The sequence below is a fragment of the Kogia breviceps genome, chromosome 7 (assembly GCF_026419965.1).
Source record: "Kogia breviceps isolate mKogBre1 chromosome 7, mKogBre1 haplotype 1, whole genome shotgun sequence".
In the NCBI taxonomy this organism is placed as follows: domain Eukaryota; kingdom Metazoa; phylum Chordata; class Mammalia; order Artiodactyla; family Physeteridae; genus Kogia; species Kogia breviceps.
In genome coordinates this window covers 51,862,414-51,889,974 of record NC_081316.1, presented here as the reverse complement: position 1 = coordinate 51,889,974, position 27,561 = coordinate 51,862,414, and the positions used below count along the sequence as shown (strand labels likewise).

Sequence of the window (27,561 nt, the reverse complement as noted above, 5' to 3'; positions counted from 1 at the left end):
ACCACCGTTTTCTACTTGATTTTACTCCTTTTAGGGCTATAATAGGATTTAATAGGATTTCGGATCTGAAATAAGTTCTTGAGAAATAGTTTAGTCTACCAACTTGCCTGGAACATGCATTTAACTAGGCAAACAAAAGAGGATCTTCTATTGAATTACGGGAAACTGAGTGTTCTTTTTGTGAATCGGATTGTGGTCTGGAAGTGGAGAAAGGAGAAGAGTTTGTTCTTTGCTTCCTCCTTCCCTTTCTTCCTTCTTTTCCTTTTATTTTAAAATAAGGGCTAGAAAATTTCAAGCTAAACTTTTTTTTTTTTAAAGCATCTCTCCGAAGGGGCCGGGTTTTCTTCTCCTGGGGACTGATGCTGCCTCTTGCTCTCCGGGATTGGTTGAGAGTAAACGAGAAATACTTTCAGGGGCGGAGAAACTGGGAATGCCCTGGGAGTGCGAGTGGACTGGGCTGGGAGTGGACTCTAGGCTGCAGAACTGGTAAGAGAGGCCCTCGAAGGAGGAAACCTTTGCCCCGCCGCCCGCGAGTCAGCAGGGGGGCCACCAAAGAGGCACCGGTCCCCGGAGGCCCCGCCGGCCACACGCTGAGATGTGGAATCCCCTGCACGAAACTGACTCGACCTTTGTCGCCTGGCGCCGCCCGCGCTGGCTGTGCGCTGGGGCCCTGGTGCTGGCCGCCTGCCTCTTCGCCCTCGGCTTCCTCTTCGGTACGGGGGCCCTCTCCACGCACAGCCCCGAGCCTACCCACCCGGCTGTTCGGCGGTTCGCGGGACTCCCGGGCCAGCCGCCGCGTGGGGCCAGCTGCTGGTCTCCCGGTCTCCCGGGGGGTGTGGGGCGGTGATCGGGTTGGGGGAACGTGGGGACGGGCTCCCGCGAGTTAGGTGGGAGTTGCCGGGGGCGGTGCACAGTTGGGTTCTGGACGGGCTACTGTAGGACAGACACCCAGGTTAAGGAGTAGAACGGAGAGACTCAAACTGAACTTGAGAAAGTTCAACTGCTGAGGCCCTGCGAGCAATCGGTACGTTTTAGCAGGAGCGCTGGATCTCTGGGGGCATTTGCTAGGTCGTCCAAGGAGCTTTGCAAGAAACTACTCTTACCTATTTGGGGTCTTTATCTAGTGCCTGTGCCTGGAACTGTTTCGTGTATACAGTAGGTAGAACTCAGGGCACTGCTGCGTGGGAGCCCTATTCTCTCATTCTTTCGTCCTTGGGAGTAAATAAAGAGGAACATTTAGGAGCTAACTGGCTGACATTGTCAGTGCTCTGGACAGATCCTTAATAGCAGTTCTTCAGCGTTTTCCCCTGTGTACTGATTTGCACACTTAACCCAACTCTCCATGATAACCAGGGGGCAGCACAGATTCGCTGAGACTCTTTTAAATTCTAATTTTAACTCTGCAACTTCTTTGTGGGCTTGAGCAAGTTACCGAGTCTCTCTGAGCCACAGTTTGTCAACCTTTATAAGAATACTATCTGTAACTTAGTGGGAATCGAAATAGCATCTAAAGCTCCTGGCACAGCATTGGGGTATTGGCACTTTTTAAAAATTCTTTCCTGGTGAGGAGATGCTTCTCACTGGACATTAATGCACAGGACTAGTGTTAAGGTATAGCCTGGTAGTTCGGCCCTACTCTGAATTCTGGGTCCCCTTTCTGGGATTTAGAAGACCAGGGCATAGACCAACTAATCTGGCTCAAATTCAGCCTCTTGCTTGTTGTGTTACCTTTGAGCCACACTCTGCTCATAACTAGCATGTGGATATTAGGGTTATTGTGGGGCTTAGATAAGTGTGCTCGTTAAGGGCACACTTCAACTCGAGTTTCAATTTTCTCACCTGTAAATGGGGGAAATACACTTGGCAAGGGTAGCATGAGGATTAAGATCTTCTGCATCTTTTAAAAGCATTTTATTCAGCCCAGTATTGCCCTCAGCCCCATCCTTATAGTCACTGTTCAATGGCTGTGGGTTCTTTATTAATATTTGTTAATTTTTTCCTAGGATTCTCTGCCCCCTCCCTCCCACAGGCCTCCGTCCTCTTTATCCAGCTCATTATTTAGACCTCGGTTCAAGCATTTCATCCTCCGAGTGCCCTTATCCTGCAGTCTAATCCAAGTCCCTTTATTTTACATACTGGTGGAACTGTATTTCCATTTGCTGCCAACCATTTATTTCAATATGCATGTATATATGCATGTGTGTAACGTGTATGTGATTAATAACTGGAAAGCTCCATGAAAGCTAGCTGGGTGATTTTGGTAACCATTTTATGCACAAATCATATCATTTATCTAAATAAACTATGTCACGAAGCCAGCTACCGGGGCTGATGGCTCTACGCGATCTGGCTACCCATTGCCTCTAGTCTCTGTGTTCACTGCGTGTCTTGCAGAGGTGTTGGGTGAATTGGAGTTTCACTGTAGCTCTCTGAAGTTGAACTTTTGAAGCCTACTTCAACTACAAGCACAACATATTTAAGCATATTTTGCTTTAGTTTCAGAACCAGAACAAATTACAAGTCTGAATTGCCTTCAACTCTTTGAAATAATTTATGTACTTGAAATATACTCATAATTAATTATTACAAACATTTACTAAATGCTTATTCTGGGTCAGCAGAGGAGTCATCACTGGGGATAGAAGCTTGAAGGAGAGAGAAGGTGGATCTCCTTTTTGCCTTCGTTTTTCCCATTAGTTGAACCACCTTCAATTTTAGTGCTAATTTCATAAAACATTTCTTAGAATAACAGCAATACTTATTGAAATTGCATTAAAAATATGTTGCAACTGATTTGTAATTAAGTCTGTCTGCATGATTTTTTTTTCCAGTGGAAGTAGGCAAGAGCAATGAAACTTCAGAAAATCTCAGTTAATGCCAGAGGTCATTGATAATTTAATATGATAAATACAATAATAAGGAAAAATAGGCCCTGTCTATAAGCTCATATCTCATTCCTATATTTGTTTGTATTTTACAGGATTGTTTATAAAATCCTCCATTGAAGCTACTAAGATTCCACAGCATAATGTGAAGAAAGCATTTTTGGATGAGTTGAAAGCAGAGAACATCAAGACGTTCTTGTAGTAAGCATAAACTTAAAAGTTTATTATTCTAGTTAGCAGTTTTGATCCAATATTTCATAAACAGAAACTGACTTTTTAAAAAGGTTTTATTACTGAAGATCTAGTATCATGTTTCATCTGGAGAGGATTGTACCTTCAGCTGAACTTTATCACGATAGATGTTTTAAAGCAGGTGTCAGCAAACTTTTTCTGTAAAGATCCAGCTTTTGTAGGCCAGCTGATCTCTGTCCCAACTACTCAGCTCTGCTATTGTAGCACCAAAAAAGTGATAGTAAATACGTAATTGAATAAGTGTGACAGTTTTGATAAAACTTTATTTGTAGGCACTGAAATTTAAATTTCATATAAATGCTATGTCACAAAATATTATTCCTCGAGTTTTTTCACCTATTTAAAATGTGATAACCATTTTTAGCTTGTGGGCTGTAGAAAGAAAGGAAGTGAGCTGGATTTGGTCAGTGAAACATAGTTTGCTGACTCTTGTTTCAGAGGAAGATAGTATATTTTAGTCAAAAGAAGAAATTTTGGACTTCGAAGTCAGACATACACAAGTTTAAATTCCATCTTTGCCCACTGATATTAAAGTAACTTTGAGTGAACACTTAACCTTCCTGAGCCATCATTATTACCTCTATAAAATGGGGATAGTGATATTGTTCTGATGAGCATGAAATTAGAGAGCATATATGCGACCTAATGTAAAAACCAGCTCCCTATTTCCTGAAATAGCTATCCCTGGTGTAGGGAAAAAGAGGTAAATGAGTAAATTTAAAAAGTATTTGCAAGGCAACTAAAAATAAAACACTTTTATTGAATAATTGATTGGAATACTTAGCTTTTTCAAAGTGACATACTTGAAGTCCTGATAATGATTAAAGGACTCCTTAGTGAATACAAGTTATAATTTTATGTAAAAACAGTCAAGTAAATATATATATATATGTACATACACATAGTCATACAAACACATATGTCTATTTAATTATGATAGAATTAAAACTGTGAATAAAATTTGCTAGGGTACCTGTCAAGTCTTTGGAAGGGCCATTTCAAGTGAGAGATCCAGAAGCTTAAATTTTGTGGAAATCCTTCTGTCTCTTGCACCTCTTTTACTATAATTATGTATAATAGGTATAATAAAAGTGGAAGTCTGGCGAGATATAATCTTCACTCCTAGACAGGGGTGCTGCCTCTGCTTCATTTTTCCTTTTCTAACCTGTGAGATGGAGTGACCAGTAAAGAAATAAAATGAATGCCTTCCTCTAGCTCACTTTCTGGGCCTCAGCTTCTTGCTTATTCTCCGTGGCCTTGACCAAGCTCCTCTAACTCTTTAGAACTCAAGGATTTTCATCATTAACAAACAAAAGAAAGAGATTAACAGAACCCCCCACTCACCCCTCCAAGGACCACAGAACCTCCAGAAGCCTCTTGGACTCTCCAGAATTCCAATTTGCCATTTGTCCATCAGAGTGCTTTCAGTCTATTTAGACCCTTAGGTTAGGGGTCATTAAAGCCTCAGATCCTCTGTCTTGTTCCCCTTTCTAATCCTTTGCATTACTACTAAAAGTTCTCTACTAGTTCTAAGTCACCTGACTCTCAATAGTGGCTGGGGGGGGTTAAGTAGGAGCTGCCTTTTCAGTCCCCCTTCGGGTGCAAGGTGGTCCTATGTTTTCCCTTTTGTTTTGTAACAGGTAGTTAAATTCTCAGATCTGTTCAATATTTTGCATGTCTTTAGAGGGAATTTCCTTCTCCACCCTCTTCTGAAAGACAAGATTATTTCAGAAGAGTGTCTTAGACTTTCACTGATCTACATTTGAATACCAGTTCCATCTTTCACTGGCTGTCTTTAAGTCATCTAACTTCTCTAAGTAGTGTGCATTTGTAAACCAGATGCAGTGTATGAAAACAGGAATATCAATAGCTCCCTTTATTAACTGAGTTAACATAATGATACTTGGAACATATATAAACTTTTCTAGCCAGACAGAGATGTATGAGCCTATTTTTTTGTTAATATATGTTGTTGGTTATTTTGGATAATTTGTAAATTATTCTTCTTATTAGAAAATAACTGGATATTCTAATAGAATCAAGACAGTGTGACACACTTCTCAATTGATTAAAACAAAAAAAATGAACTTCTGTTTCTTAGCAGTTGTCTAATTGAGCCTCAAATCTTTGTTAATTAGTGAGGTAGCAATATTCTCCCCATGTATGGATGAAAATTTAAGACATGGCCAGGATTATACAACAAGTTAGTGGCAAAACCTGTAATACACTGATTTTGTGGCCAGTTGATTTATTTATCCTTGGAAACAAATCATTTTTCCTACTCATCATTTTCAGGATTAACTTTACTCCAAATGAGTGGGTTCTAAACCTGATCATAGAACAACATTGCATCTTGGTGGGTAATGACAAAACTTTTACCAGGAATTTCACTCATAATGTTACCTAACCAAACTTGGGTCTGCCAGCCTGCTGTGCAGCAAAGCCAGTCTACTGACACCAGGTTGAGGTGAAGGAGTCCAGCATTCACTGTAGGGCGCCAAATAGGGAGAACAGACAGCTTATGCTCAAAAGACCAGAAATCCCAGGTGGCTTTCAGGGGAGGTTTGTGTTTTTGGTTTTTTTTGTGTGTGTGTGTGTGGTATGCGGGCCTCTCACTGTTGTGGCCTCTCCCATTGCGGAGCACAGGCTCCTGACACGCAGGCTCAGCGGCCATGGCTCACGGGCCCAGCCGCTCTGCGGCATGTGGGATCTTCCCGGACCGGGGCATGAACCTGAGTCCCCTGCATCGGCAGACGGATTCTCAACCACTGCACCACCAGGGAAGCCCTCTCCTTTATTTTTAAAGGCAAAATACTTTAGATGATCCTAAAATATTTTTCCCATTTGATTTTTTTAACGTTTTTATTGGAGTATAATTGCTTTACAATGGTGTGTTAGTATCTGCTTTATAACGAAGTGAATCAGTTATACATATACATATATCCCCATATCTCTTCCCTCTTGTGTCTCCCTCCCTCCCACCTCCCTATCCCACCCTTGTAGCTGGTCACAAAGCACCAAGCTAATCTCTCTGTGCTATGTGACTCCTTCCCACTAGCTATCTAAAGGAGAGGGTTTTTAAAGGCAACATTTGGGGTGAGGGTTGCAGCTCATGGACTTCCTTCTGATTGGTTGGTGGTGAGGTAACAGGGTGATGTTTTGGAAATCTGAATCATCAACCTTCTGGTTCCAACTAGTCTAGGGTCTGTGTGCTTGTGGTCAGCATGTAGTCACCATCCTCCATCTGGGTGGGGTTCTTAGTTTCTGCAGAACAGCCCAAAGATATGCATCAGGTTGTTACACTATTTAAGCTATCATTACTTTCTTGCTTGACCACTTTTCCTTTGTTTCTCTATTCCCTCACTTCCCTAATTAGTAACTGCTTGAGTCTGCTCTTTGGAACCCATGGAAGGCCTAGAAGACTAAAGCCTTTTACTACAAAAAAGAAACGGGGGACACTGAGGGGCTCTTGTACCTGGGAGGGGCCTGCAGGGTACTGCTTGGTTTCAGTCCCCCCTTTTCTCTGATACTTCTTAATCCTGAGAGGAACAGGGGCAGAATGTGAAAGAGAATAAAGCTTTGGTTAGAGAGGTTAATCATAAAATTGGCAGGGGAGCTCGGTTTTAGGGGGATTCAGTTTCAATAATAACAAAGTCTAATAATGATCTCCTCTGTGTGTGTGTGAGCAGGTTCAAGACTCCCATAACAATTCTTCTCTCATGTAAGAATAGAGTTATAGCTGTGACTTCAGGAAATATGCATAATCTGCATCTAGTTATGTTACAGTTTGGATTTGTATAATATGGAAGAAAATAGCAACTTGTTGGCTATTTTCTGTTTTCTTTGCAGGTATCCATTGATGAAGGGATATACAGACTCCTCAGCTGGCTCTTAAAATTGTGTTCTTTTCATTACTTTATTTTGTAAATACACATTAGAAATCCCATGTAAGGTTTTAAACCCCTAAAAATTTATTGAATGAGAATTTTAATACTATTTTTGTAAATACAATTTAAATGATTTTAATATAATTATAAAATTAATCACCAGAATCCCCCTCCTCCTTTTTTGTTAAAAGATACGTGATAGAATCAGACATTTGAAATTGGGATCATCATAGCCATGTTGGCTATTACTTTTTTAAAAATCACCATCAGGATGGAAGTGTGTTGAGTTTAGAAAAATCTACATATTTAGAACCAGCAATTCATGAAGTTCAAGAAGTTCATGAGCTAGAAATAAATCAGTTTCTTATCACGATACATGATGCTTTGTCGTATGGGATTTTTTGTTTTTTCTTGAAGGGGTTTGAAAATTACCAATGAACTGAATCTTCAGGGAAACAACAAATTTCCAAGAGAGAGAAATTTAAAACAAACAAAAGCACCAGTATCTGGACATATTAAATGAGAAATTAATCTATTCATGCAAGTATTTGTGGTAGCTAAAATTTTAGCCACATAGTTTATTTGTTACAGATATTTGTGGTCAGACTAATTCTCATCGTTGATTTTAAGTATTATACTTACTTAATAAGTATATATGGTGAATGGAGTACAAAAGATTCAGTTTGAGCTTATGTAAATATGTTCAGATTACTCCTTAAAGAAGGCACTTTAAAATGGTTGCTAATCAAAAGGTTTCTCACTTGGCTATAACTTTCAGTATTTAAAAATAAATGTAATTATCAGTAGTTCTTGGCATGTCACAGCTTGATCTTTGGATGAAAATATTTTTATCTTCCCATTATATTTTACAAGGTGAAGTAAACAGATAATTCCATGAAAGTTCAAAGATACATTCTTTCTTAGGAAAGAATATAACACTTTCCTCATCTAATAGAGATACATCTATAGGATTGTGTGTAACAAATCTCTACAAAGATCAGTTTTTCTAATTTTTCTCTTGAATGAGTATAAATTAGAGCATGAAAATTTCAAAACACACTTGAAAATCTATTTGATGCAATAATATTGCCACTTTGCTTTTTTAATGTATAACACCACAAAGTATTTTTTAATGTAAATCAGCCTATTTGGTTGTTGATTTACAATAAAGGCTGACTAAAAATTTCTAACCACTTTCAATTTTTTTCCAACAGTAATTTTACACGGATACCACATTTAGCTGGAACAGAACAAAACTTTCAGCTTGCAAAGCAAATTCAATCTCAGTGGAAAGAATTTGGCCTGGATTCTGTTGAGTTAGCCCATTATGATGTCCTATTGTCCTATCCAAATAAGACTCATCCCAACTACATCTCAATAATTGACGAAGATGGAAATGAGGTAAAAAGAAAGAAAGAAAAAATAAGACCCCCTGGTCTACTCTTTTGAAATACCTTATGTGAAAGAATGCCCTATACCATCTCCAAATACTGATAGAAATCAATATTGACACATGTGAATGGTGCCTTTAATAATCTTATTACTGGTGCCAACTCTTTCTTATGATGTTTGAATTTATGTGATGTTGGAAAGATTCTGAAAAATTGACGTTTGATGACATTTGCTATCTTCTATTTTTTAGTATTGTACACTAATATAAAATATGATATATTAGTACATTTCTAAGCAACTAAATTGATACATTTTTGAAAGGTTCGGACTATAAAAGATCATGCATAGATTTGAAGATGCTAGAAAATTCAGAGCAGTGCTGTTTGAGCTAACAGGTTTTTATTGGTACTTAATGATTAAATCTCATATGATCATGTGTTCAGCTCTGCCGAGAACTTGGATGTGGGCATTTGGAAGAAGGAGAATTTGGAGAGAAATACTATAGAATTATATCTACACTAAAGAATTTACAACCTTCTTTGCTAGTTAGGGCACTTGGGAAAGAAGATAATACAAGTAATTGAGTTATTTCTTATCACAATATATATTCAATATGAAAGCTCATAAAATATAACTCAATTTTTTGCCTTACAGCTATCATATTTAAAGTAGTCCCTTTTACTCTGGATAGCTTCTTTCAGTCCTTTTGTTAGCTGGGCCTTCTAAATTGCATATAGCTTCAAATATGTCCAGTTTGATCAGTCAACTAAAAATGTCATGTGATTAAAATCACCTTCTCTTATTGACTAATGAATCAGCCTCTTCTTAATGATTAATATGTTGTTTTACAGTCAATGATGTAATCCCATGCTAAATTTCCTAATATGAGTTGAAAGTTTCCATATTCACTATTTTAAATTATAGTAGTTAATACAGTTTAACTTTAAAAAATATTATCAAACTATTTCAAAATTTAAAAAATATTTTTAAGGTAGGTATGGGGAATACTGATATACTTCCTATGGTCCCATAACCTGAATTAAATAAGCGGGGGCATATCTGTGTAATTAAGTATTAAGGGGTCTTTAAATGTATATTTAGGAAGATTATTTAATGATGTAATAAAATATTGGTAATGTTAAAAAAATACACATACTTAAACCAAATTTGATCTATCAAATTTGGCAATTGTGTGTAATGAGGGAAATAGCAAATTTTCATTTCTTTTTTCCTTCCTCTTCACTTCCAGTTTTGACTGTACCTTTGCTTTTATTTCATTTCATTATTTGTTTTTGCTATTATAAGCACTTATGAAATTTCTAAAGCCTGTCACTTAATATAAACCTATCTTGTAGAAGTTTCATTTGGGAGATTTCCCTGAATGGTGTTAGCTGCCAAAAACTTATTAACTTTTTTGAAAGTTATATCATTAAGTCATTTTTATTTTACCCAAGTTTTACCTGCACATAAAGAATCACACAGTTCTCCAAAGGGCCTCTCTATATCCCCCTTCCCTGAGGCAATCACTGTTCAACACTGAGTTGATTCTTTTTGTATCTGTTTCTTTAAATGACATACTTGTATTGCTTGTGCTTCAGATTCAGGCATTATCTTTTGACCTTGTGACAGTTCAGCTCTATTCTCACCCCAACTACAAATGCTCTTTTACTGTGTCCCCATCTCCCAGTTTAATTATTATGACTATTCATAACCAAGCTATGTGGTAAACTACAAACTTTTACTTTACTTCACGACACAGACGAGTTCCCCTTCCCACAGGCAACAAATATGATTAGGATTTTATAGATTCTGCAAGAAATATTTTTAATACTATATGCATTATTTTATATTTGTTTATGTAAGGATAATGTGCCATATGGATTGAACTATATATATTGCCTTTTTTATGTCACAAAAAGTAAATAGAAATTTGTAAACCAAAATTATTTTAGTTATACTCAGAATACATAATTTGAGCCTATATTAGTGAATTTTGGATAGTGAGCAGTGCTCACTGGTGTATTGTCTACCTTTGATAAAGTCACCCAAAAGACTCTTTTCCATCACCTTAAGAAGCTTTTCCTAGTTGTTAGAATAACTTATAAACTCTATGTAAAATCCACCTGCTCAGTGGTGTTGTAAAATTGAGGATTACCATAAAGGCAAATCAAGTGAGACGAGCTTGAGTACTTCCTTGGCTGTAAGACTTGCTGATGGGATGACTTTGTCTCTAGATGGATTTTTATTGCACTTTAGTATAGTTTTTCTTATAATCTTTCCCAGTGATTCAGTTGTGTTTGTACCCTATGTGGATCACAGAAAAATTATGGGAAAGATGGAAGATATGGGAATTTTTGGAGAGAAGTAGTTGATTTGGTTTCATTTTAGGTTCTATCAGCATCAGAAGTAGGTAACTGGTGCTCTAGTCAGTACAATATAATGTCAGCTCAGAGTCACTCCCCATCTCCCACCACCCTTTGCATTACTGCACAGACCAGGACTTACAGTTTAACATTAAAATGAGTGGTGATAGCAGGTGTCCTTGACTTGAATGTTTTTAATGTTTCACCTTAATTTTGATATTTGTATCAGGTTACATTAATTCACTTCCTTTCCAAGTTTACTAAGACTTTTTGTCATGGATTTATGATGAATTTTATCAACACTTTTTTTCTTTTTTTTGGATATCTTTTGAGATGAATGTATAATTTTTCTTTTTCATAATGATAATTATATTAAATATTCTAATATTCTAATATTAGACTAATCTTACATTTTTGAAATTTGTAATATTAGTCAGTAGTAGAGTTTTCAACTCATATATCTATATATATTCAGTTTATATTCATAGCATGTTTGACCTGTATTTCTGCAATTTGCTTATTGGGGTATAATTTCTAGATTAGACTTGCCTTATAAAATGACCCGAGTTTTTAATCTCTGAAATAGGTTGTGCTATACTTAAACAATCTTTTACTTTCATCTTTCAAACTCAAAGGAAAACCAATTGGTTTTGATATTTTGTTTTGTGGGAGATTTTAAACTACTGATTCAATTTTTTTATTGTTATAGGACTATTTAGATTGTAAAAAATGCATCCTTATGTCAGTTTTAATAAATTTTTTAAAATGAATTTTTCCATTTCATCTAAGGTTTCAATTATTGGCATAGTTCTTCCTAGTATTTTTTTTTTTTTTTTTTTTTTTTTTTTTTTTGGTGGTACACGGGCCTCACTGTTGTGGCCTCTCCCGTTGTGGAGCACAGGCTCCGGACGCACAGGCTCAGCGGCCATGGCTCACGGGCCCAGGCGCTCCGCGGCATGTGGGATTTTCCTGGACCGGGGCACGAGCCCGTGTCCCCTGCATCGGCAGGAGGACTCTCAACCACTGCGCCACCAGGGAAGCCCCCCTAGTATTTTCTTATTACCTTTTTAAATCTGTGCGACACCTATAGATATGACTTTTTTTCAACTCTTAATATTATTTATTTGTGCTTACCTTATATTTTTTCTTATTGACAGAGATATGTCAATTTTACCTGTATTTTCAAGGAATAAATCTTCAGCTTTGGCAATCATTTCTTGTATATCTGTTTTATGTTTCATTAATTCTGTTCTTACTTAATATAATTTCCTCTTTTACCTTCTTGGTGTCTATTTTGCTGTTCTTTGTAACATTTTCAGTTAAATACTTAATTTATTGATGTTCAACCTTTCTTCTTTCCTAATATGAGTATTTAAAACCATAAATTTCCTTCTAAGAGCCACTTTAACTAGATCTCACAAGTTTGGAGAAGTGTTTTAGTTATAATTAATATCTTAATATTTTCTAATTTCTGTGTTTTCATTTTTGAGCCTTGGAGCTATTTAGGGGTATTTTTAAAATTCCAAATTTAAAAGTTATTCCACTATCGGTTTGATCTGATTTTCTAAATTAACTACATTGTGATCAGATAATGTAGTTTGTATGACACTAATCGTTTGGCAATTGTTGAGGCTTCCTTTACAGCCTATTATGTGGGCAATTTTTATAAATGTTCTGTGTTTATTTGAAAAAAAATGTATTCAGTTGTTGAGTTTAATGATCTTATATTTGTTAATTAGTTCAAGTTTGTTAATTGTTTGGCTAAAATCGCCTTTATCCTTCATGTATTCTTATTTTGTCTGCAATCTTTATTAATTGCTGGGAAAGGGATATTAGATTATCTCACTATAGTGGTGGATTATTTTTATTTCCCTTTGGAATTCTGTCAGTTTCTTCTTCCTGTAGCTTGGAGCTCTCTTTTAGAGGTAGTGGTTTGGAACCTAAAAAAAAAAATTGATTCCTACTTAACAATGTCAGTGATACACTTAAAAGATTATATTATATTTGGTTCAAAGTGAATTTAACATTTAATTTACTCCCAAGTAATTATCTTAGCACTTTTATAAGTGACTAAGAATATTGTACACTGTTATTTTTATTTGGGAATTAAAGTTTTCCTTCTAAATCAAAAGCTAGTGCTTATACATCCTCTAAGGGTCTCTAAATTTATTCATCTCATGAAATCCTCATAGCCTCTAGCACAGTGCTGGCTCTTTGATCTGTATCTTTAAAATACCAAAGGCTTCATTAACCATCTACTGACAGAAAGAGATACTACACATTTCCTTGTTTGGTTGTAGTAATCAAACTTTACCTGATTTGCCTCTGATTATTATATTTTGTTTCTCTAGATTTTCAACACATCATTATTTGAACCACCTCCTCCAGGATACGAAAATGTTTCAGATGTTGTTCCACCTTTTAGTGCCTTTTCTCCACAAGGAATGCCAGAGGTAAAAATGCATGCAATAAAATAAAAATAACAAAGAGAACTTCCTTATATATACAGGCAATAATTAAAGAGGTATTAAGGGTTTTTTTTTTTTTTTTTTTTTTTATCAGTTAAGTGTGACACTATTTTTTTTTAACATCTTTATTGGAGTATAATTGTTTTACAATAGTGTGTTAGTTTTTCCTTTACAACAAACTGAATCAGTTATACATATACATATGTTCCCATATCTCTTCCCTCTTGCATCACCCTCTCTCCCACCCTCCCTATCCCACCCCTCTAGGTGGTCACAAAGCACAGAGGTGATCTCCCTGTGCTATGCAGCAGCTTCCCACTAGCTATCTAATTTACATTTGGTAGTGTATATATGTCCCTGCCACTCTCTCACTTCGTCACAGCCCACCCTTCCCCCTCCCCATATCCTCAAGTCCATGCTCGAGTAAGTCTGTGTTTTATTCCCGTCCTACCACTAATCTCTTCATGACATTTTTTTCCCTTAGAGTCCATATATATGTGTTAGCATACGGTATTTGTTTTTCTCCTTCTGACTTACTTCACTCTGTATGACAGACTCCAGGTCCATCCACCTCATTATAAATAACTCAGTTTTGATGTAATCCAAATTCATCTTTTTTACATTTAAGAAATAGAATTTCTTAGTAATAAAAAGTAATACATATTATTGTGTGTTCATAGTGTTTTTTAAGATAAAATTTACTACACTGAGATGGAGAAATCCAAAATATACATTTATTGACTTTTGACAAAGGCATACACCTGTGTCATTCAAGCCCCATCAACATATAGAATATTACTGTCACTTCAGAAAGTACTTTTAAGACCCTTGTCAATCAACTCCACACAGTCTCAAGGCAATCATTCTTCTGATTTATTTTTGCCACCTTTGATTAGTTTTGCCTGTACTAGAAATTCATATAGATAGAATTGATAGCATGTAATCATTTGTGTCTATTTTCTTTCACTAAGCATAGGGTCTGTGAAATTCACATTTTGCATTTATCAGTAGATTGTTCCTTTTCATTGCCAAGTAATTTCCATTGTATGAAAATACTACATATCTTACTACCACTGTATAACTTGGATTAATTTTCAAAGACCTTGAATGCGAATTTGAAATTGTTGCCATTTTCAAGTGAAGAGTACGAATGTCTGTTTTAGAAAATGTTACGTGGTTTACTCAATAAGGCAGTGTGTATATAGCTATCGTCTGAGGTTTTACAGTAAATCCCCAGATTCTTGCATAGTACTTTGTTTTTTTATAAGAAAGTTAAATTTAAAACAGTTGAATATAATTTATTAATGTCTTTTAAAATGTTATGTCTCCTACCATAATATTTAACATTAAGTTGATTCAGTTTTGGACATATTGAGTTTGAGGTGCCTAGGATATATTCCAAGAAGTTGCTAATAGACAGTTGGGCATATTGAAGTATCACTCAATAGGGAGATAAGGACTTGACTATCATCAGAAACATCCTAAGTAAAAAATTTACATTTAGAATTGAATTGACATTTAAAGCTTTATCTTCACCAAATAGTTAAGATTTATTGCAAGAACATAAGGATGATTTAATATTAGGCAATGCCATGCTTTTTAATAAGTAAAGTTAAAAAACACAATATTTTAATTATTTTCTAATGTTTTTAATATTTGATTAACTTATAATTTAAAAACTCTCACAAACTTAGAATAGGATATTTTCTATTGGTTGTATGAAATTTACTTCAAATGAGTAGTTAACATCATAGTTTAGGGAACAGTATTAGGAAAATTCTCCCTAAATATTTGCACATAAATAGAATGCTTATAATCACTATAATTATTTCATAATTGACATGACATAGAAATAAGTTATATAAAATTGGGAAAGAAGAGATAGTATATTTTAGAACTCAAGTGTCCTGAGGTGACCTAGACTTATTCCTCAAGGTAAGGCACATTACCATCATGGGTCCATGTAAGATCCCTAATTTAATTTCTTTCCTTTCATCTCTCATCCCTATTTTCAATCTCATTCCTCTTCTCCACCCCACAACACCCTGCCACCCACTCTAATGTATTTATACTTTTAGCAATGTATGTATTCTTACAAAAACATGGCCTTAATTTTGTGATTGGTGTATTTTAAATGTACGCAAATAATATTATCCCTTAGGTCTTACTTGGTCTCTTACTGTTTTTCAATCAATTTTTTTTTAATCTATTACTTTATGTCAGAGTAGTTTGTTACTTTTCACTGTTGCAAGTTATCCCATGTTATCATGCACACCACATGTAACTTATCCATTCTCTTAGTGGCAAACAGGTGGTTTGCCTCTAAATTTAAATTACCACAAACAGTGTTGGAGTGAATATGCTCATACATGGGCTCTCTGTGTAAACTAAACCAGGTATGGGATTGCTGGTTTGTAGGGAATACTTTATTTCACACTGTCCAGACTGTAGCAGTTTACTGCTCCCTCCAATACTGTATGAGTGTTCCTTTTTCCTCACATTTTCATCAACGGCTGAAGTTATGTAACTTTCTAAATTTTGCCCATCTAATTGTTTTGTTGTTTTAATTTATTTTGATTCACATTTTTTATTACAAATAAGATTGTACATATCTAAATATATTTATTAGCTATGCTGTGTTTTTGCTCTGTGAAATGATTAATTATAGCTTTCTTTTCCTGTTGAGTTTCTGGCCATTTTCTTATTAACTTCAGAGGTTTCTTAAATATTTTAGTTATTCATCTCATATTGATTTAGATATTGCAAACAGGCTTCTCCTAATTTTTCACCCATATGTGTTCAGGTTATTTATATTGCTTTTTACTGAAAAAGATTCTTTAATTGTGATATTGTCCAGGGTTCTCTTTATGTTTTTACACTTTGGGTCTTTATTAATAATTTCCTCATTCATTATTTATTTTTAACATCTTTATTGAAGTATAATTGCTTTACAAGGTTGTGTTAGTTTCTGCTGTATAATAAAGTGAATCAGCTATATGTATACATATATCCCCATATCCCCTCCCTCTTGCACGTTACATAGGCAGAACACTCTATGACATAAATCATAGCAAGATCCTTTTACACCCACATCCTAGAGAAATGTATATAAAGACAAAAATATACAAATGGGACCTAATGAAACTTAAAAGCTTTTGCACAGCAAAGGAAATCATAAACAATCATATGAAACACAGATTCTGATTCCCATCGCCTGAGTTTCAGAAGGTCTTGGGTGAAGCCTGAGAGTTTGTTTGCAGCAAGTTCCTAGATATTGTTGATTCTGTTCATTCAAGACCCATGGTTTGAGAACCACTGGTCTCATGTCCCAATTCTGTCTCTGTTAACAAGAGGAGGAAGATGGAAGCTTAAAAGAAATAGAAAATTGTAGGCTAACAGTGCAAGATTGTATTTATTCCCAGTTATAGAACAATGGTACAGTATAAATTTTACAAAAAGTCATTGTCTGAAAACAAAGATTTTTTTCTAACTAGCAGTGACAACTTGCATTTGTGAAGTGCCGAGAGGGCCTATCTGTCCACACTTGTTTTCATTTTCAAAGTTTACTGCCATTTTCAAACTAATATCTTCTCCAGTCCCTTCTCCATCATAATTTGCCTTGTGAGGAGTACAGATTTATTAAAAGATAGCCACAATTTACAGACATTTAAGGAAGTAGTTAGTCTTCTCAAAGTTGGAGATATTAAATATGAATAAATTTCATGTTGAACATTTACACTAAAACAAAATTCACTGAAACCAAGTTGGTTAATGGCTTTGTATTCACAATAGTAGAAGAGTGAGCTCCATAGAAGACTAACAGTTATAAATCAGAATACAGTGCTATCAACAGTGCATTAATATTGCATTGGTCTTAGGAGGAAAAGTAATAGCTAAAACTAATCCTTTTACTGAAGCAAAGATTCAGATGTAACCTTCTCAATAAACTTTCTCCCTTTTTTGAAAATTGCACCCAACGGAGTACAGTACAAGTTCCCTGTTTGCCTACTGTATTTAAACTTTTTTTTAAATTTTTCTACAGAACTCATCACCTTTTAATATAATATACAGTTTACTTAGTTATTAATTTTATTGTTTATTATCTTATCTCTCTGCTTTCCACATGAATGTAAGTTTCTTCAAGGACAGGGATTTGCTGTATCCCTAATTCCTAGAATGATATGCCCTCAACAAGTTTGTGGAATGAATCCTACAATCAGCTTGGAAACAACCTTATGTCAATATGTTATAAATTTGTTGTGCACATGTTATGAGATGTATTTAAAGAGGAAAACAATAATCAAAATAAAATGATAGGATATTAGAAATCGTGTAGGACAGGGACTTCAAACTATAGGGTATGTGAAGACTTTCCAAAGGCAGACATAGGATCGTTTTAAATAAATCAGTTGCATCATCAATTTCTCAGTGGACTCTTTCATGGAATTGAGAACTAGACTGTAGTGAGGTCCCGCTGGTACTCTGTCTCCATCTCCTTATTTATAGTTATTTTTCCTCTCATTTTATGAATGAGAGACATCACTCATTCATCCTAAAACAAGATGAAGAATATCTCTGAGTAGTAAAAAAAATCTCTGGGGCTCCAAACAAAGAGACAATAGTGAAAGATTCTAATAGCTGTGTAACAAAGATTTGGCAAGTTAAATGGTTTATAGTTGAACAAAATTAAAGATGAGCCTAATTGAGTTTCCAGCTGGTATCATTAGAAGTAACTTGGATAATAGATCAGTGTGAGATTTAGGAGTTGTAACTTGGAAAGAGTTTAAATAATATAGGGAAAATTCCAATTTTTTTCATCCCCATCTTGAGATTTCTCAGAACTTGTCTAAAAACAAGAAATGTAAATAGAACTGAGAGTGAGTACTGACTCATTCTGGAAATAATTTATTCATCCATAGATGCATGACCTAATGTTTTAACATCCCGTAGCACTAAAAGTTGTATTTCAAGTAAAATTTTATGCTTAGGTATTATTTATAAAAGCTTGTAATGATGTTGGTAGACTCAATTGATACTACTAATAATTATAATAGTAAATTACTCTTGAAGAATTTTCTTAACATGTACAGCTTGTCATAGGCAATAAATATTTTTAAGCACTATACACACACACACACACGCACACGCACACGCACACACACGTTCTTAATCAAGGAAAGTTTGGCAATGATTAATAAAAGACTTGCAAACATACCCAGATTCTAGGTAACAGAAACTGAAATGGAATTTAGCATGCTAGATGGTTATTAAGGAGTGTTTTCTTGGGATCAATATCTGTGGCAGGGAGGAGAAGGAAGCTGGAATAGGCAGAGGGAGAAGCTGCACCTCAATGCTAGCTCAAGGACAGCCTCAGCTGACGTATTTTGGAGTCAGAATAGCCTTTCAGGATTGTCCTGTGCTGGACAAAGATGTCCAGGTATTCATATTCCCACATCGATCAGTCATTGAACGTGTGCATCCTAAGAAGGGACATGACCTTGAACAAGGTGGCTGTCTGTAGCTGATCACGAGCAAGGGGCTGACTCCTGAAGCCTGACTGCAGAGAGCCTTCCCTGCAGCAGGAGCAAGAACATGTTCAGTGAAGGGGAATCTGGACACCAATGCACTGGTGTCCAGCACAAATGCATTTTACTTTAGAGTAAAATGCTTTAGGGAAAGGGGCAAATACAAGTTCAAGGACAAAAACTGATGATAAAATCCTTACTAAAGAGTGTGGTTTTAAAATGTATGATATTGAATAATAAATCATTACAATATTTAAATTCCTTTGGATATAAATAAAAAGTGAGGTAAAGCTGCTTCTAAAAATGTTAATATTTATAATGTGCTGGAAGTTGCATTGTTCGCCACAACTTAAAGGCATGACAAAAAATTTCACATGTCAACTTAAAAACAAAGGAGTGGGGGCGCTTCCTGGTGGCGCAGTGGTTGAGAATCTGCCTGCTAATGCAGGGGACACGGGTTCGAGCCCTGGTCTGGGAGGATCCCACATACCACAGAACAACTAGGCTCGTAAGCCACAACTACTGAGCCTGCGCGTCTGGAGCCTGTGCTCCGCAGCAAGAGAGGCCGCGGTAGTGAGAGGCTCATGCACCATGAAGAAGAGTGGCTCCCGCTTGCCACAACTAGAAAGCCCTTGCACAGAAACGAAGACCCAACACAGCAAAAATAAATAAATTAATTAACTCCTACCCCCAACATTTTCTTTAAAAAAATAAAAAATAAAGGAGGTGGGGAGGACCTTCAAGATGGTGGAGGAGTAAGAAGTGGAGATCACCTTTCTCTCCACAAATACATCAAAAATACATCTACATATGGAACAACTCCTACAGAACACCTACTAAATGCTTGCAGAAGACCTCAGACTTCCCAAAAGGCAAGAAACTCCCCATGTACCTGGGTAGGGCAAAAGAAAAAGACAGAGACAAAAGAATAGGGATGGGACCTGCACCACTGGGAGGGAGCTGTGAAGGAGGAAAAGTTTCCACACACTAAAATACCCCTTCACTGGTGGAGACAGGGGGATGGACGGTGGTGGGTGGGTGGGGACATTTCAGAGCCATGGAGGAGAGCACAGCAACAGAACTGCAGGGGACAAAGTGGAGAGATTCCCGAACAGAGGATCGGTGCTGACCAGCACTCACCAGCCAGAGAGGCTTGTCTGCTCACCTGCCAGGGCAGGTGGGACTGGGAGCTGAGGCTCAGGCTTCGGAGGTCAGACCCCAGGGAGAAGACTGCAGTTTGCTGCATGAACACAGCCTGAAGGGGGCTAATATTCCACAGCTGGAGGGAGGCCAGGAAAAGGTTTGGAACTGCCAAAGAGTCAAAAGACTTTGGGGTGTGCGAGGAGAGGGGATTCAGAGCACCGTCTAAATGAGCTCCAGAGATGGGCACAAGCCTAGGACACCAGAGACGGGCATGAAATGCTAAGGCTGCTACTGCAGCCACCAAGAATCCTGTGTGTCAAAAACAGAAATACAGATCAATGGAACAGGATAGAAAGCCCAGAGATAAACCCACCCACATATGGGCACCTTATCTTTGATAAAGGAGGCAAGAATATACAGTGGAGAAAAGATAGCCTCTTCAATAAGTGGGGCTTGGAAAACTGGACAGGTACATGTAAAAGTATGAAATTAGAACACTCCCTAACACCACACACAAAAATAAACTCAAAATGGGTTAAAGACCTAAATGTAAGGCCAGACACTATCAAACTCTTAGAGGAAAACATAGGCAGAACACTCTATGACATAAATCACAGCAAGATCCTTTTTGACCCACCTCTTAGAGAAATGGAAATAAAAACAAAAATAAAAAAATGGGACCTAATGAAACTTGAAAGCTTTTGCACAGCCAAGGAAACCATAAACAAGACGAAAAGACAACCCTCAGAATGGGAGAAAATATTTGCAAATGAAGCAACTGATAAAGGATTAATATCCAAAATTTACAAGTAGCTCATGGAGCTCAATAACCAAAAAACAAACAACCCAATCCAAAAATGGGCAGAAGACCTAAATAGACATTTCTCCAAAGAAGATATACAGATTGACAACAAACGCATGAAAGAATGCTCAACATCATTAATCATTAGAGAAATGCAAATCAAAACTACAATGAGATATCATCTCACGCTGGTCAGAATGGCCATCATCAAAAAATCTAGAAACAATAAATGCTGGAGAGGGTGTGGAGAAAAGGGAACACTCTTGTACTGTTGGTGGGAATGCAAATTGATACAGCCACTATGGAGAACAGTATAGAGGTTCCTTAAAAAACTAAAAATAAAATTACCGTACAACCCAGCAATCCCACTCCTGGGCCTATATACCCCTAGAAAACCATAATTCAAAAATAAGACATGTATCACAATGTTCACTGCAGCACTTTTTATAATAGCCAGGACATGGAAACAAACTAAGTGTCCATCAGCAGACGAATGGGTGAAGAAGATGTGGCACATATATACAATGGAATATTAGCCATAAAAAGAAATGAAATTAAGTTATTTGTAGTGAGGTGGATGGACCTAGAGTCTTTCATACAGAGTGAAGTCAGAAAGAGAAAAACAAATACTATATGCTAACACATATATATGGGATCTAAAAATTTTTAAAAAGTGGTTTTGAAGAACCTAGGGGTAGGACAGGAATAAAGACACAGATGTAGAGAATGGACTTGAGGACACAGGGAAGGGGAAGGGGAACCTGGGACGAAGTGAGAGTGGCATGGACATATATACACTACCAAATGTAAAATAGATGGCTAGTGGGAAGCAGCCGCATAGCACAGGGAGATCAGCTCAGTGCTTTGTGACCACCTAGAGGGTTGGGATAGTGAGGGTGGGAGGGAGATGCAAGAGGGAAGGGATATGGGGATATATGTATACGTATAGCTGATTCGCTTTGTTATACAGCAGAAACTAACACACCATTGTAAAGCAATTATATGCCAATAAAAATGTTTTAAAAAATCCAAAAAATAATAATAAAAAATAAAGAAGGGATACATTTCTCTTCAAAAATAATCTAGGAAGTAGGTGAGCAAAAAAAATGTGTGAAGAACACTGATCTTATGTAACAGGCCATTTTACAAATGATAATGTTGATACTCTGAGATGTTAGAATACTTGCACGTAATCCTGAAACCAGACCTGTAAAGCAGTATTCCCTGACATTTCTTTTTTACCCGGTGGTGTGAAGACCCACTGTGAATATACTTCAAAGAGAATACAGCTGTCATCTAGGGCTTTTTCACCAAGGGTATCTGGCTCCTGCCAAATTGCAGTGTGTATATTTACGTGCATTTTTCTGACGAACACTTCTATAGTTTTATGGTCACTTTACAGGAGACATCGACATAAACAAAACTTAATAGTTAATTCATAAATCTCTACCCAGGTAATTGCCTTCTCAATTCAAGTTCATTTCTCTATTGAATCTCTTACCTGAGGCTCATGCTTTTCTGACCCTCTTGCATACTCTTGTCTCTTACCTCTTCCAAAGATGTGAAACAGTCTTCACACAGAAAAACCTCTTTTATTAAATCTTACTTGTACTAAGTCATCTGTGATCTCAACAGGGTGACCTAGTCTATGTTAACTATGCACGAACTGAAGACTTCTTTAAACTAGAGCGGGACATGAAAATTAATTGCTCTGGGAAGATTCTGATTGCCAGATATGGGAAAATTTTCAGAGGAAATAAGGTAAAAAATAATCTTTTTTTCTTTTCCACAAAAATAAAAAGTTATACTGTATCTTACATGGGTAGAACCACATCCTTAAAACTTTTGGAGGACTGTGATCTTCTCATACTCTGTACCAGTCCACCTAATAGGGAAGATACATTTTCTAGCTTATAGACAGGGGTTTTAAACTGGGTCATTGGAATTCAGCCAGGGTAGAAGTTCAGGAAAACAGAACAGGTTATTTCCATACCTACACATTATGCCTGTGGTATACAAAGAAGCATGCATTTGATTTGCTGTTAACCTTCAGTATCTTTGTTTTAAAAGTTACCTTTGAAAATATTTACTAAATTAAATTTTAGTATTAATTCTTATTATAGGTAATGAGAGAAACCAATTTATACACAGCAGTTTTGAAAGTTACTATCACTTAATTTGGCTTGATTTGCTAATATTTTTTCCTCTTTTGTGGGAAACTAAATTTCAGAAATATTCCCTCTCAACCATAGAAGAAATGGGAATCTAGTCTATGGAATCTACTTGCTTATTGTGCTTCTAGACGAGAGGAACGAAATAGCACATACTCACTACCACTAATATGTACATTTTAAAAATCTGCTGCTCTGAGGGCTGATTCAGCCCTGGAAACTCATTTTTAGAGCTTGCAGTAAGAAAAAGAAAAAGCCAGCTCTCTGTGAGATGTCCCTTGTTGTAAGTCTAAGGATAAAAGATTGAAGATAAGGTTTAGCTACTTATTTAAGAGTAATTTTGAGTAACCAACCTAAAATAAGAAAGACTGTCTTTTCCAGGTTAAAAATGCCCAGCTGGCTGGGGCCAAAGGGATCATTTTATACTCGGATCCTGCTGATTACTTTGCTCCCGGGGTGGAGTCCTATCCAGGTGGTTGGAATCTTCCTGGAGGTGGTGTTCAGCGTGGAAATATCTTAAATCTTAATGGTGCAGGGGACCCTCTCACACCTGGCTACCCAGCAAATGGTGAGTGATCAGGCCTTAATCATCACAGAAACCTTAACATTGTAAAGTGATTTTACCAAAGGATTTCCTTTGACACATGGATAAAGTGTGTATTTTTCTTGTTCTCTTTGTATCTAAGAATAAAGGATTTTGAACTCAGAAAATTGTTGGTTTGGGTCCCTTATCCCTTATTTGGAATCCTTGGGTTTGATAGGTTTTGAAATGCAGACATTTTCAGATATTTAAAACTAATATGCTGCATATACCATTTCTTACATAACATTCACATAGGAGGCTGGAGCATAAAATGGGAAGCAAGCATGTAAATATTTTTGCAGTAAAATGTATGAATAATCATATTAAGCAGAGGAATGTAAGTAATATAAATAGTCTGTCTACTCAAGTCAGATCGTGCTTCCAAATTAGTTTACATCAGATCATGTTTTGTTGACAAGTAAATTCCCCCCAATTAATGGATTTCACAGTTTTTAAATTTTCTAGTTGTAGATAAGGGATAGTAGAACACAAGAAGTTCTATAAATCTCTGAAATGACATTTAGAATTTAGAGCCTAGAAAATATTTATTGTATCATTGCTGGATAAAGACAATAGTGATCACTTTCAAGGAGTATTTCCTAAATGCTAGCTCTTTACATGCATTAACAACCCTATAAGGTTTGTTGTGTTATTATCTCTACTGGACAGAGGAGGGAAGCCAGACTAGAAGTAAGCAATCTTTGCCCTAGACCATCACACCACTAAATGAGGAGTGGGGATTCAAATTCAGATAATCTGGCTCCAGAGTCCACATGCTTGTCTTATGCAGAAATGCTCTGCTGTAAAACAGTAGAACATTAACAAAGGGAGCTAATTTATTTTGAATGTACTCAGGTAGTTGATGACATTTACAAAAATCAGTGATCATTTAATTTGTGTGGTTTAAAACTAACTAAGGTGTGTCCCTTGGATAAAAAAGGTTACCAAAGTATCCATGGCATTTCCATATTTATATTTCATCTGGTTTTTCTATCAAATTGTAAACTCCTTTAAAGTTTATGCATTTTGGCTTTGTAAATCTTCTTGGAATATAGTACATTATCATAGATTTTTTTTAAGCAATACATATTATCCTATAATAAAATCACATAAGTCTACCTGAACTTTACTTACTTAGCCTTTTTATTCCCAAGTTTTGGAAAATGCAACTTTTCCCAAGCTCTGTTGGTTATATAAAGTTAAAATTGTGAACATAAAATAAGATTAACTGGACTATTTCTGTTTATTATCCTCAAATTTAAAAGATGACATTGTAGAAAGAAAAGTCATGTTATCCCTGTGAGGCTTGCATTTGTTGAATTCCCTTTTGTGCCCTATTTGTTTTCTTTTCCTTTTAATTTTACTTTTTATTATGGAATAGTTCTAACATACAAAAAAATAGAGAAAATTATCACCACTTTGTCAATCTTATTTTATCTCTTCTTGCATTATTACCCTAAAGAATTTTATTGTTTGTTTGTTTGTGGTACGCGGGCCTCTCACTGTTGTGGCCTCTCCCGTTGGGGAGCACAGGCTCCCGACGCGCAGGCTCAGCGGCCATGGCTCACGGGCCCAGCCGCTCCACGGCATGTGTGATCTTCCCGGACCGGGGTACGAACCCGTGTCCCCTACATCGGCAGGCGGATTCTCAACCACTGCGCCACCAGGGAAGCCCACCCTAAAGAATTTTAAAACAAATCCCATGCAACATATTATTATGTCATTTTACTATAAAAAGAATAGCTTTTGAAATCACCTAAAGCTCTTATAATTTAAAATTTTGAAGAAAAAAATGGAAAAATAGCTCTTATTTTTCTTAAATCTGAAGAAATGACAGAAAATGTGTTTTTATTTTGAGGTAGAGTTTACATGTAACAAAATGCACAGGTCTTGAGTTAATTCAATAAATTTTTTAAATTGCATGTATCTGTATCACTCAAAATAAGATATAGGACATTTCTATGACTCCAGAAAGTTCTCTGGTGCCCCTTTCTGGTCAATTTTTACCATATCCCCCTAGAAACAACCACTTTCTGATATCTGTCATCATTGATTCGTTTGGTTTTGAACTTCATATAAATGGAATCAGATAGTAACTATTCTTTTGTTTGTTGGTGGAAAATCAAATAACAGTCAAGCTAAGAAGAAAGAAAAGATAATTTTATTTGAGTCAAACTGAGGATTATAACCCAGGGAACAGATTTGCAGAAGCTCTGAGAACTGTTCCATTGGTCAGTAGTTAGAGATGCAATTTTATACATTTCTGAGACAAAGAACTTATGTGTTATATTGACAGCTTAGCATTCTACATAAAGTTGATCAAAGATGTTTTGGTCTGTTATGTATTGACCAAAGGCTCCAGAGGGAGCCTTTGGTCAATACAACTCCCTGTATGGGATGAAAAAGAAATTAAAATAACCTTAAAATTACAATGCTGGTGTCTGAATAAAGCAAACATTTTTCTTAAAGGTTGATTACATCCTCCTGTTTGAAGAGGTCTGGTTAATGTACAATACAGATGCACATTGCACATTGGGAAAGGCCTACCACAAAGCGGGCATATTATTTTTTTTCTTTCTTAGTTTGATTTTCTGGTCATAGAAAAATTTATGATTTTTCCTCATCATTTACCTTGCTGCTCTCGGTACAACGATTAGAGATTAGTCATGTTATTGTGTGTTAATAGTATCTTCCCTTTACTTGCTGAGTAGAATTCTATTATGGGACTGTTCTACAAATTGCTTATTAATTCTCCTATTTACAAACAGCTGGACTGTGTCCGGTATGGGCTACCTAGATTCAGCTGCTATGAGCAATTTTGTGCAGGTCTTTTTGTGGACATATATTTCCATCTTTCTTGGGTAAATACCTAAGAGTGTAATTGTTCTGCCATAGGGCATAATTCTGTATAACATTACTTTTCAAAGAAGTTATTTAAAGTAACTCTAATTATACACTCTTACAAGAATGTATGAGAGTTTCAGTTGCTCCACATTTTTGCTAACATTTGAAGTTGTCTGTCTTTTTAATTGTAACAGTTCTAGTAGATGCAATTTAAAAATGTGTTTAATGTGATTTACAGAGAACATTTTGAAAGGGACTCCATTTTTATTAGAAGTATGTTCAACTTTTTTTCAGAATATGCTTATAGACGTGAAATCACAGAGGCTGTCGGTCTTCCAAATATTCCTGTTCATCCAATTGGATACTATGATGCACAGAAGCTCCTAGAGTAAGTTTGTAAGAAACAAACAGATGGCTATTTTGGTAATTCTGTTTACTGGCTATCTTCAACTTTCATGCTTTTATCTCCATTATCTGATACTGAAGTTTTCTGTGCTCAATTTTTACCATACCCCCCTAGAAGCAACCACTTTCTGATATCTATCATCATTGATTAGTTTGGTTTTGAACTTGATATAAATGGAATCAGAGAGTATCTATTCTTTTGTGTGTTGGCAGAAAATCAAATAAGCATACAATTTTATCACCATTTTATAGAACAATGGTTCTAACCTGGCATTTGCTTTAAATACTGGTATCCAGTATGTGACAGCCATGAAAGTGAGTCTTTCAGATCATCAACTGTGGGGAGTGTAACTGATAAAGTGCTCCACTGTGTTTTGAAATCCGTCACCCTGTTTGTGTCAAGGCCATGCTTCCCATAGATGCTCCCAGTCAGTAACTAAATGCAGCAAGGGTACTAAATGAGCCCCATTACTGGGAGGCATGGGACTCCTCTGATGGGAGACTCTGTATGAGGACTCCCTGACAGCCTTGCTATAAAGGGATTCTACCACCAGCACTCTTCTTTCTTCTCCTCTTTTACCCCATTTCTGACCTGCATTGAAGTCTGATGGCTTTCTCAGCCTCTCTTAGCTCCCTTGCTATTTCCTTCACATGCCTTTCCCCTAATAAATCTCTTACTTATTGAAACCTCTTATTGTCTACTTCTTGGTGGACCTGGAATAATGCCCTTTGAAAGCATCTTCCACTGATTTTCATCTTTATCCATTCCTCTTCTTCCTCTGCTTCCACTATTGAAGCTTCTTCAAAGTTGTTATTGTTTAACCTGACATTGGAGCTCTTT

General features: G+C 36.4%; 1 protein-coding gene across 2 annotated transcripts in view; it reads left to right on the top strand.

Moving 5' to 3' along the window:
• The first annotated feature begins 419 nt into the window (after nt 1–419).
• Nucleotides 420–27,561, top strand: part of FOLH1 (folate hydrolase 1) — a 56,114-nt gene continuing 28,972 nt past the window's right edge. The window contains exons 1-7 of one of the 2 annotated variants that reach the window (XM_067038298.1): nt 420–486; nt 2,981–3,086; nt 8,239–8,425; nt 13,131–13,232; nt 22,353–22,478; nt 23,270–23,456; nt 26,610–26,703. In XM_067038298.1, coding sequence (XP_066894399.1) covers nt 13,224–13,232; nt 22,353–22,478; nt 23,270–23,456; nt 26,610–26,703 — 416 coding nt within the window. In that variant the 5' untranslated portion in view covers nt 420–486; nt 2,981–3,086; nt 8,239–8,425; nt 13,131–13,223. Of the gene's footprint in view, nt 714–2,980; nt 3,087–8,238; nt 8,426–13,130; nt 13,233–22,352; nt 22,479–23,269; nt 23,457–26,609; nt 26,704–27,561 lie in introns of both variants that reach the window. The other variant, XM_059067817.2, reaches the window with a different exon arrangement.